This window comes from Pterocles gutturalis, unplaced genomic scaffold (assembly GCF_000699245.1).
Source record: "Pterocles gutturalis isolate BGI_N339 unplaced genomic scaffold, ASM69924v1 scaffold19524, whole genome shotgun sequence".
NCBI lineage: Eukaryota > Metazoa > Chordata > Aves > Pterocliformes > Pteroclidae > Pterocles > Pterocles gutturalis.
Genome location: NW_010133664.1, coordinates 2,166 through 13,626, shown reverse-complemented (window position 1 = coordinate 13,626; position 11,461 = coordinate 2,166). Strand labels below are relative to the sequence as shown.

The 11,461-nt window shown below is 53.1% G+C and overlaps 1 protein-coding gene across 1 annotated transcript in view; it reads left to right on the top strand.

Annotated features, from left to right (window-relative positions):
- Positions 1 to 5,875, top strand: part of LOC104467524 (peroxidasin homolog) — a gene marked incomplete at its 5' end in the record, with an annotated part of 13,319 nt that extends 7,444 nt beyond the window's left edge. The window contains 7 exons of the mRNA XM_010081322.1: positions 1 to 119; positions 1,361 to 2,864; positions 3,300 to 3,434; positions 4,034 to 4,242; positions 4,875 to 4,989; positions 5,331 to 5,424; positions 5,770 to 5,875. The exon at positions 1 to 119 is cut by the window's left edge and continues 30 nt beyond it. Coding sequence (XP_010079624.1) covers positions 1 to 119; positions 1,361 to 2,864; positions 3,300 to 3,434; positions 4,034 to 4,242; positions 4,875 to 4,989; positions 5,331 to 5,424; positions 5,770 to 5,865 — 2,272 coding nt within the window. The remainder of the gene's footprint in view (positions 120 to 1,360; positions 2,865 to 3,299; positions 3,435 to 4,033; positions 4,243 to 4,874; positions 4,990 to 5,330; positions 5,425 to 5,769) is intronic.
- Positions 5,876 to 11,461: the final 5,586 nt, after the last annotated feature.

Below are 11,461 nucleotides of genomic sequence, written 5' to 3'. Positions count from 1 at the left end.
TTACCCCCGGGACCCCTACACCCTTGAAACAGCCAGGGCAGGGGAGATCTTCGAAAGGACCTTGCAGCTGATTCAGGAACATGTGCAACAAGGTCTGATCGTGGATATGAATGTCACAGGTAGGAGAGATTTTATTTCCCTTCTGAACTTTGAATAGGATTTAATTAAGCCGACAACATGAGAACACTCAGAAATTTTTTAAATTTCAATAGTGTACCAAAAGTCCAGATCAATTTTGGGTATATCAAGAAGTCTGTTGTCTGGGTCGCAATTCTCTCTTACATCTCATGGTTTTCATAACAGCCGGGGGGCTGGTCTTCCATACCCACCTGGTACTCAGGAAAGCGGGTCAGCTCCCCATTTTGCTAAAGATTTCCTGACTGGCTATGAAAACCCTAATCTTTAAAAAATATTTAGCCATCTAAGTGACAAAGGAGTACCTTTGTGGATTTGAGGTCTGGTACCCCCTGCCCTCCAAGTGGCAATGAAAATAATCCTGAGAACTCTGGAGCAGCTGGGTGCTGCAGCAGGGGAAGGGGATCTCCCTCCTCTGTCCCTCTTACCTACAAACTCAGGTGGGCTCCAGCCACTTGGGTTCCTTTTATTGAGGCAGGATAGCAAGCAACAAAGCAATGCAACACCGAAAATACCGAGTGAGGTCCAAGCATCCAGCAGCTGGACTTCAAAACTTCCCAACTAGAACTTCCTTTGCATACGACAGACATTCCCGTACGCTGCATGTTTGTACCTATACGTGTGAATCATCATGGAGCAGGCATGTACGTTTGGAGCCTGTAAATATTTTTTTCCTGCCTGGATGTGTTCCAGGCTGCGAGGAGGCTCTCTCCAGGCAGCAGGTCTGGTCTGGGCTGGTCTTGCTGCCAGCCTCTCCTCCTCGCTGCCGTGTCAGCACCCACACAGCATTATTCAGCGCTTTCGCACGGCGCAGCGCCCTGGCCGTCACCCACAGCTTCCCTGCTGCTCTGCACGTAGGGTTTGGATGGTCCGTGGTGCTTGAGGCTGCAGTAATAACCCAGAGACACTTCAAATAAACCCAGGATGGAGACCTAGACCACCCCCAGAGTTTGGTCTCCTGGTCACAACATCTCCATGCAGTTTGTGCTGAGCTCTTTTCCCTTTCTTTGCTTCTCTGTGAGCCTGGTGTGATGCCGTGCTTCGTTTAACCTTCCAGAAATTGCGTAGCAACGCCATCCCCACGGTGACACGGTGACATCCCCTTCCCGTGCCCACCCCGGCACTCCAGCAGAGAGTTTCACGCAGAGCCCGTATGTGGGATGGTGGGAACTCGGTGGCTGCAGCAGCCATGGTCTGACCTGCTGCTTTGCCTTTACCTTCACAGGCTACCGGTACAACGACCTGGTGTCCCCCCACTACCTGAACATGATCGCCAACCTCTCGGGCTGCTCTGCCCACCGCCGCACGCCCAACTGCTCAGATATCTGCTTCCACAAGAAGTACAGGACCCACGATGGGTCTTGCAACAACCTCCAGCACCCGATGTGGGGTGCGTCTCTCACAGCCTTCCAGAGGCTCCTCAAACCTGCCTACCAGAACGGATTTAACCTCCCCCGGGGTTTTTCCTTGGCAGAAGATGCCAGGGACCTGCCCCTTCCTCTGCCACGCCTCGTCTCCACCACAATGGTTGGGACTGAGACCATCACCCCCGATGAGCAGTTCACGCACATGCTGATGCAGTGGGGACAGTTTCTGGACCACGACATGGACCAGACGGTGGCAGCCATTAGCATGTCCCGCTTCTCGGATGGAGCACCCTGCAGCGAGGTGTGCAGCAATGACCCACCTTGCTTCTCCGTCATGGTCCCTGCCAACGACCCGCGGGTGAGGAACGGGCGCTGCATGTTCTTTGTCCGCTCAAGCCCTGTGTGTGGCAGTGGGATGACCTCCCTGCTGATGAACTCCGTCTACGCCAGGGAGCAGATCAACCACTTGACGTCTTACATTGATGCCTCCAATGTTTACGGCAGCACAGAGCAGGAATCGCAGGAGCTGCGGGACCTGAGCAGCCGAAAGGGGCTGCTGAAGCAAGGGCAGGTTGTGCCCAGCTCGGGGAAGCATCTCCTGCCCTTTGCTGTGGGGCCACCCACCGAGTGCATGAGGGATGAGAACGAGAGCCCGGTGCCGTGCTTCCTGGCTGGAGACCACCGTGCCAACGAGCAGCTGGGTCTCACGGCCATGCACACGCTTTGGTTCAGGGAGCACAACCGCATCGCCACGGAGCTGTCGGCCCTCAATCCCCACTGGGATGGAGATCTCCTCTATCACGAGGCACGGAAGATTGTGGGTGCCCAAATGCAGCATATCACCTACGCCCAGTGGCTCCCCAAGATCCTCGGGGAAGCTGGGATGAAGATGTTGGGTGAGTACAAAGGCTACAACCCCAACGTCAACGCGGGGATTCTCAACGCCTTTGCCACTGCTGCCTTCCGCTTCGGGCACACCTTGGTCAACCCCATCCTGTACCGGCTGAACGAAACCTTCCAGCCCATCCGCCAAGGCCACATCTCCCTGCACAAAGCCTTCTTCTCCCCTTTCAGGATCACGCAGGAGGGTGGGATTGACCCCCTCCTCCGCGGGCTGTTTGGGGTTCCTGGGAAAATGCGAGTCCCCTCTGAACTCCTCAACATGGAGCTGACGGAGAAGCTCTTCTCCATGGCACACTCTGTCTCGCTGGACTTGGCCGCTATCAACATCCAGAGAGGGCGAGACCATGGCATCCCACCTTACAATGACTTCAGGGTCTTCTGCAACCTCTCGTCTGCGCAGGAGTTTGAGGACCTCAGAAATGAGATAAAGAACTTGGAGATCAGGGAGAAGCTCAGGAGGTACTGTAGCTGGACTTGGAAGCATTGAAATCACTGGAGTGAAAAGTTTCTGCTCCTCCCAGGAACCCATCAAATGACCTTCCCAGATATTGCTGCCCACAGATGTTCAGATAGGGTAATAGCTGTGGTGTAAGAATGGGGTAAGACAAAGGAGGTCTCTCCAAGTGATCAGTCTGGTTCTGAGTGGAATGTCATCAGGCATTGCTGTGGTGGAGTTTGGGAGCAAATCGAGCCTTGGAGCTATTTTTCAGTGAGACTGAACTGCATCCTATCTGGCAGGCCTTTATCCCATCGTTTTGTAGATAAGACCATATAAATATTGTCCAGATGAGTTCCTTGCATACAAATTCCTGTGATGGGATCAGATTTGTATTATCTCCACTCTTTGATAGTCTTCTAACTTTTTTTTTTTTTTAAATATCTGTTATCCTGCAGTTTATATGGAACTACCAAAAATATTGACCTGTTTCCAGCACTGATGGTGGAGGATCTTGTCCCTGGTACCAGAGTTGGACCGACGCTGATGTGCCTGTTAACGACGCAGTTCAGAAGGCTCAGGGATGGAGACAGGTATTATCATCGGAGTCAAGGCAAAGTCTGGGGTATTCTGTTTGGGGGGATTTGCTCCCTGCAGGGGGGAACAGAACCTGTAATTTTTTATTATTTCTTGTCTTACAATGCGAGGAAGAGTCTCCTCTGTCCAGTGCATTTGCAAAAGGACTTGCCACAGCTACTGTCAATGTGTCCTTTCTGATTTAATGATTCTCATTTCACTGCAGGACACTGGGCACCATGTTGTGCCCAATATCTCCTGAAAAATATAGAAAATGTCCACAGGAGCTTCCTTCTAATTCCTGTTTGCTGCTTGTGTGAATCAGACACATCTTTGCTTGGTGCGGTTGGGGCAGGAGCGTTGTTCACTCGTGTCCAACCTGCAGAGCTGCCTCGGGATTCCCTGCAAGGCACCCTGCGCCTCCGGCCAGCAGCTCACGGGGTTCCTGGCTTCAGAAAAGGGCAGTTTGTGTTCGCACCGCCTGTCCCCAGAATAAAAGCTCCTTTTAGCAGTCTGGGTGCTGCCGCATGTAGGGGAATGCTTCTCCCCCTCCCAGCCTCACTCCCCATCCTCCCCTCCTGCTCCTGAGTCACGCTGTGATTACAACCCACTGCAGATTTTGGTATGAGAATCCTGGAGTCTTCACGCCGGCGCAGCTGACTCAGATCAGACAGACATCCCTGGCTCGAATCATCTGTGACAACAGTGACCACATCCAGCAGCTCCAGAGAGATGTCTTCCAGGTGGCATCATACCCACAGGGCATGGCTGGCTGCGAAGAGATTCCCGTGGTGGACCTGCGCTTGTGGCAGGACTGTTGCGAGGGTGAGGAAGGAGGCTGCTGGAGCACCGAATGATATGAGGATGGCTCTGGGTGGCATTTGTCATGTGCCACCAGCTTATAGGAAATGCCAGGAGCTGGTTTCATGCTACACCATGAGAACCATGTGTCAGTAAATGCATGCAAAGAGTAGGAAAGAATGGAATAGGAAAGAATAGGAAAGAAATTAAAGAATAGAATAGAAAAGAAAGAATAGAAAGGATAGAATATTTCAGTTGGAAGTGACCTACAATGATGATCTGGTCCAACTGCTTGACCACTTCAGGGCTGAGCAGAAGTTAAAGCAAATTATTAAGGGCATTGTCCAACAGTAATAGGCTTGTGGCATCAGCCACCTCTCTGGGAAGCCTGTTGGCTCCACTGAATGTGGCCGAAGGTTCACCTAGCTGAGGGCTCCTGCTGGGGGGAGAGACTGAACCAGGACGTTGGTATGGTGATCCCCACCACATATTGCTTTACAGATTCATTTGTGAGTCTGTAAAACTCTGCCATTAACCCACCCATCCTGCCATGGTCCCTTTGCGCTGTATTCAGGGTACAGATGTCCAGTTGAGCCGTGGGAATCCATGCACGATGCATCATGAGTGCTCACTGCAGACTTTCCCTTCCTTCCCAGACTGCCAGACACGTGGGCAGTTCAGGGCTCTGTCTCAGCGGTTCCGAAGCAAGAGGTCTCCTGGCTTCAGCTACCCGGAGGAAAACCCTGCCAAGCAGAAGCCTGCCTCCCCCAGGTGTAGTATCACCGCTTCTTTTGCCTCCACTTTATGAAGCATAAGAAGAATTTTTAATAGCTCGGTCCATTCAGACCTTTGCAATTGGCATTCTGCAGAGGGCTGGAGGTCAGGGTGCTTCAGTAGATAGATGCTGAGCTCAAAGTCCTCCAGCACTTTGGTGCAGAGCGTGCCTCTGCTAATGCAATGTCTGGGCTGAGAGGTGTTTGGTTGGCATCTCAGCAGGTGGATCTGGGAGTCGGGCCCTTCTGTTTGGTGCTTACTGGGAGGCTGATGCTGGAGAAGGGAATGATTCTGCTGACATTTGCACAATCCCTTTCCCTTTTTATCCCTGACCCCAGAACCGAGGTGACATCTCCAAGCCCTTCCTCCAGAGCAAACCTCGAGTCCCTCGTGGCTGAGCTGGAGAAGACAGTTACTTCCCTACGGAAACAGGTAAAACCTTGTGACCTGATGCTTGTCTTCCATGAAGTCCCCCCAGGAGCAGTTTTTAGCTCTTTGCTACGGGCAGCCTCTGCGACTTTTGTGCCCTCCAGAGCCAAGAGCAACCACCGCATCAGAGGGAAGCAGCAGCAGGTACAGAAGAAGTGTAGAGGAGGGAGAGAAGAGATGAGGCTGAGCTGAGCTCAGACCTCTACAACTGTTGGGTAAAATGCAAATTGGAGCCTCAGTGAAGATCCCTTGAGCCAGCATTTTCTGCTTGTATTTGGGACAGGGTAAAGATGATCCGTGCCATGGTGCAGGCTCCTCTTAGAGCTGCTGCTTTCTCGTCCCCGCCAGGTGAACGCACTGGAGAGCCAGCTGAGGTGGCACCACAGGAACACCAGCACGCACGGGCAGGGGAGGAGGACCGGGGACAAATGGAGAAAAAGATGATCGTGTCGCCTGTCCGTCTAAGGTCAGTGTGTTTGTTCTGGGCTGGGGTCCAAGGGGTGGATCAGTGCGGTGCTGCTGAGGGTGTGGTGGGACACCTCTAGAAGAGACTGTTGGAATGGAGCAATCGGGTGATGAATGGGCCAAGAGGAAATAGGCTTAAATGCAGCAGCTTAGGCTCTGGCTCCTGCCAGTAATGATTAGTGACTCACCGGAATGGGTTGTCTGGGGACGTTGTGGCGTATCCGTTCCTGGAGGTCTTTTAAGAACTGGTTTGGCAAAGATGGGGAAAGACATAAGTATAGGATGGACGAGGTGGACTGGGTGAGGTCTCTTGGACCTATTCTCCTGGGACTCTGGGTAGGTTTCTTCTAGCAACGCTTAATATCCCAACCCCAAATCCACCAGCCTCCACAGGACCTTTGTGGGGAGAGATATCACAGGGCGCAGTGATGGAGCAGATGGACTGGTTCCTCCTCAGGGTAACGAGGACATCGGGGCAGATGGAGCAATCCGTCATTTGCCTACATGTTGACAGAGATTTCCCCTCAACAACTGAGTCACCGTGCACCTCTCTTCTGAAGGCACCAGCCCTCTGCGCGCTCAGCTCCAGACAAAGGCGCAGGGACGGTCAAGTCCGTGTTTAAAGTCACCGGCAGCACCTGCCAGCCTGGGGACTCCTGCTGCTGCCTGGCTGGGGCAGGGTGCTGGCAGAAAGCTGCACGACCTCGAGTCCCCTGTGTTTAGGGGCAGGGGGAGCACGGACTGGGCTTTCCGTGGAGATCCCTGCAGCCTTGGAAGGGAGGATGAACAACGTGCTGGCCCCTGCCCATCTGGAGGAGGTGTTTAATGGTTTTTACACATTGCAAATGGTTACTCCAGGGACAGGAGCAGAAGCGTTGTTCTGCCAGGCAGGCTGTACTAGAAGGAGCATCCTCTGGAAGTGAGATTACAGGAGAGAGCAAGCAAAGCCTGGTCTGTGCTGATAATCTCAGTAGAAAGTAGAAGGTGAAGCCTGTAGACCTGCCACACGGTTTTCCAGTCTGATTTGATGTGTCGCTCCTTATAGATTTTCCCATTCAACAGCAATTCTCCTTTAGAAATGTGACATAAATTGCGGTGTGACACGAGTTGGCTTTTCCTTGCCATCACTTGCAGATCCTTGGAGAGCACTCTAGGGTTTCCAGGGTCCCTGAAAAATATTTCTGTGATTTTAAAGGGCTGTTGCTGTTTTTGTGCTGCACACCCCAGACCTGCCAGGCACTGTACAAACAGTTCTCTCTGCCTCCAGCTGCCTCTTATAGAGTTTTTTCTGGTTTCTTGTGCCATTTCAGGTGCCCTGTGACCTCCACTCCTGCTCTCCACCAGCCAGTCCAACCACAGCAGCCACGAGACCCCACGATGCTCTGCCTCCTCCCACACCTCCCGTCCCACTCCCCATCCCAGGACGACTGTACTTCTGCCCGTATCGAACCCTCTGCACTGACTGCGAGCCCCTCAGCCCCTGGACCATTCGCCTCTGGGGATGGGCTCTGCCCCCTGTGATGGTGACAGACCAGCAGTCTCCACTTTTTTCTTTGGTCCCCAGGAGATGAAGAATAATTGAAGCTGCTTTAGTGCCACTGCTCTGCTCTTCTCTTCCCACGCAACGCTGTCGTCATCCTCCACCCCTTGGCTGAAATGTCCCACGGGCACCCAACCGAAACAACCCGTTAAAAGACAAAACCTTTCTCAAATGCACTGTGGTGCCAGGAAGCATCTGGAGAAACCTGAAAAAAAAAATCAAACGTGAAACCCAAAACAATCCCCCAGCCGTCTTCTCCTGCCAACAGAAAGAGCCAGAGGAACCCCAGGGCCCTGGCAAGCGCCGGCAGCGAGGGGGTGAACCCGAGGCCCCGGGAAGTCTCCCGGCTGTTTGGGTGCTGGAGGACAGGATGCCAGACGCAGCAGAGCGCGGCCGCCGCGATGCCGTGAGCAGTCGCCGTGCTGTGCCAGCCGCTGGTAACGAGCGGCGCATCCTGGGTGACGTGACCCTGCGAGTGACCTCCTGTGACGTGCCCCGTGCTCAAAAACATTTTCCTCAGCATCACCTGCACTGGCCAATGTTCTGCCCCTTTGGGGGATTAATTGGATTTAATTTTAATTGGATTTAATTTTTTTTTTTTCTTCTCCCCAAAAAGCTCTTTGCTGGAAGATGTGTTTCGAGTGTGAAGGTAACAGGACCTGGAACAGAACCTCAGATAATTAGATGTAATGGGCGCTCTCATTAGTGGAGGGTTTCTGTCAATTAGTGCGGAGAACACGATGTGCAGTGTTTGACACACGGATGAATACAAAGTGCTGTTTGTGTTTATTGCTCCCAGGTGCTCTGCAACCAGACCAGGACTATGTAACCAGCTTTACCCAGCAGGGTTTCTGGTTCTGTTGCTCTTTGGAGGTGCTTTTTAGTGGTGCTAGAAAAAAAGTCCCTGTGTATCCACCAGAGCCCCAATCTGTGGACAGATGGGTTTGAATCCATCCGTGTAAACTGGTCACAGGGACTACAGAGAAAATACTTGATCCATTAGATATCTGTGCCTGCCTTAGCTTTCTCTCTTTTCCTGCATCCTCCCATCTTCCTTCAAGGACCAGGAACTTTTGTCAACGTGCCTTTTCTTCTCCCTGCCTTTTTTTTTTTAATTTTTTTTTTTTTTAGATGTGTTATAGTACCAAAGGGATTCAAAGCAGCAGGGATGCTCCTGGAACTCCATAGGAAAATAAAAAAAAAAAATCCTAGAAAAAGGTTGTGACTGATCAGCTCTTTCTGGCGTGGGACTCGGAGCTGTGCGTGCGCGTCCTGTGCAGACGCAGGTTTGCAGGGATGAGTGTGTGTTCTGCATGTCTGCTAAGCTCGGCTCGCAGGCAGTGTTTAGTCCTCAGGGACTGTTTGTCATTTGGAAGTACTCTTTCATTTAGGTGCAAATCAAGATCCAAAGCCTGGCTCGTTATAAATCAGCTGCACTTGTCTATCGCTTATACCACTGGAGAATCTCATCTGGCAAAGGTCAGTAAAGGTAAATCGGGCTCCAGTCTCCTTCTGCAAACCACAGGTTTACCAAGCCCTCATTCAAAACAGCAAGGCATAAACGTTTGGTGCTTGATCTAATCAGATAATCTCTAAATGTGTAACCAAGCAGCCCATTTTCCTCCTGATGGAGCGTGACGGGAGGAGCAGACTTGTTGGAAGCGCTGCAGAAGGACAGGAGAGGGGATGTCCCTTCCCCGTGTGTTGCAAACCCTCCTGCACCCCATCCATCCTCTGTTCCCCTCCCCACACTGAAGTGGGAAAAATATTCAGGTGCTACTTGGGTAAGTAGGGAGCTGAATATTTGATTAAAGGCTCCCTTTTTTCCTAGTTCCCATCTGTGCAGCAACACGCAGAGGATGCTCGTGGAGTGCTGCCTCCTGCCCTCTGCCCTGGGCTTCTCTGCCTGGGAGAGGGTGGGGAAAGAACTGACTGCCCACATATTGAAATCCAGCTTTGGGAGGCTGATTTGGGATCATGGGACACCCAGGATGCAGGACACGGCAAGCCCAGAGCTGCTGACCCAGGGACAGGTCCCATTTGTCCCATACGGTTGCAGCCCGCAGCCTCCATCCCTACAATAAAGTTTTGGGGTTTTTTTAAACTGTCTCTTTTAAAACCCAACTCCACAGCCCAGATGAGCTACCCAGCCCAATTACAGGCAGAGGAGGATCGAAATAATGGGCTCAAGGCCAGGAGTGGAGTTGCCAGGCTCAAAACTCCCACTGATTAGATGAACAGTTAAGTGACAAAAGCCAGGCAGGGTCTGGGGGGGCTGGAGTTGGGATTTCTCATCGGAGCAGCTTAAAGTGCACGTGCAAGGTGCGAGGGGGAAATCTCCAGCCTTTGGCTGATGTCTGTGGTTGCTGAGGTTTGGTGGAGGGGTTGTAGCATGTCTGCATCCCAGTGTGACCAGTGTGGGTGTGCTGGTGGCCAGGGGGTGGGCCAGGGCTCGGCTCCGGTTGCCACCCTGCCACCAGGCAAGTACCTCCTCATGTGAGACGGACCCGACTCTGCTGGGGGCTGAGCAAGCACCGGATCCTGGTGGGTCTGGGAAGTGGGTTTCCTGGAGACCCTCTGCCATGGGGAATTAATGGGAGGAGGGAAATGCTGTAACAGGGTGACCTTAGGAGGCCACTGCAGACCGAAAAGAAAAAGGGATCTTGTGTTATAAACCCCACAATATCCACCCAGCGAATATCCAAACCACTTCAGGTCTCTTCTAAGGTTGTTTCCTTAATTCTGTTTTAACTTTTAACACATCTGTGGATGCAATTATTTTCCTATGGAAAAAAAATATCCTCCCACACAAGCGAGATCAAGACTATTAACTGAAGTCAGCCACTTGTCACAAGAGCTGCTTGAAGAACAGAGAGCTGTGTTTACCAGTGTGCTGCTAACAAGAAGGAGGGCACACTTCAAAATAATAATGAAAAAAAAAAAGGCCATTCTTCCTTGAGAGCAGTGAGCCCGGCTCCAGCTGTGCAAGTCTCCCAGATGTGCCCGCGGGTCGGAACATGGGACTCCCGCCCACAGCCCGGTCCCACCTGCAGACTCATCCCACCAGATCAACCAGTTTCACTTTCAGAAATAGGAAGTTCACTGGGAAGGGCAGACGAGCGCCCAGACGCGTGCGAGGGACGCGGGACAGCAGCATGAGCCGCCCGCCCGGCAGCATGAGCCCGGCATCGCCCCTTGCCCCGGCCTCGAGCAGCGCGGTGGCATAGAGCCCCGCACCCACCGCATCCCCGGGGATGGAGCAGTTTGTACGCAAGCGTTTGACCTTCCTGACATCCTTCTGGAACAAACTCCGACCTCGCTCCGTGCCGGAGAGCTGCTCGCTGGGGGATCTTGGTTGATTCTGTTTCGCTGCACTCGGAGCCGAACTCCATCTCCTTCATCCCCAAGTCCTCTCTTTTTATCGCTTTATACGCTTTCACAGCCCGGAGCGCAGAGGAACTGAGCGTAAATGCAGGGGACAAACTGCGTGTCCTCAGAGAAGAAGGAGACTATGTCCTAGCCCGGCGGCTGCTGGGGGAGCCGGCCATGGGCTATGTTCCCTCTGCCTACGTGGCCAACCTCAGCCAGGGCTCCTCCGCTCACCGGCCGTAAGGATCCCGTGCTCCGGACCCACTAGGGGATGGAGGCTGGACCGGGGTGGCACGTCCCTGCCCAGGGAAAGGCAGCGCTCACCCTCTGCGACAGCTCCTCGTCCCCTGCTTTTGCCACCAGCAGTGGTGGGACCAAGCGGGGACCTTCCCTCCCCTGGGTGGAGGAATTCAGCAGAGCAAGCAAGGGTTGGGGGATGTGCTGGGGGGCTGAGATGCTGGTCCCCCTCCTGGGAGCATCACCCTCGCCCAGGATGGGATGGCTCTGTGTGGTGTGATGATGTGCATGGGTGCAGCTACGGTGCAGAATAAATGGGGTCGTGCTTGCTCCGGCTCCTCTCCCGCTTGCCCCATGTTAAAAGAAAGGGAGGGAGCTGGGGAAAATTGTCGCTGAGCCTTGCCGGCTCCAAAGAGCCCAGGAGCATGG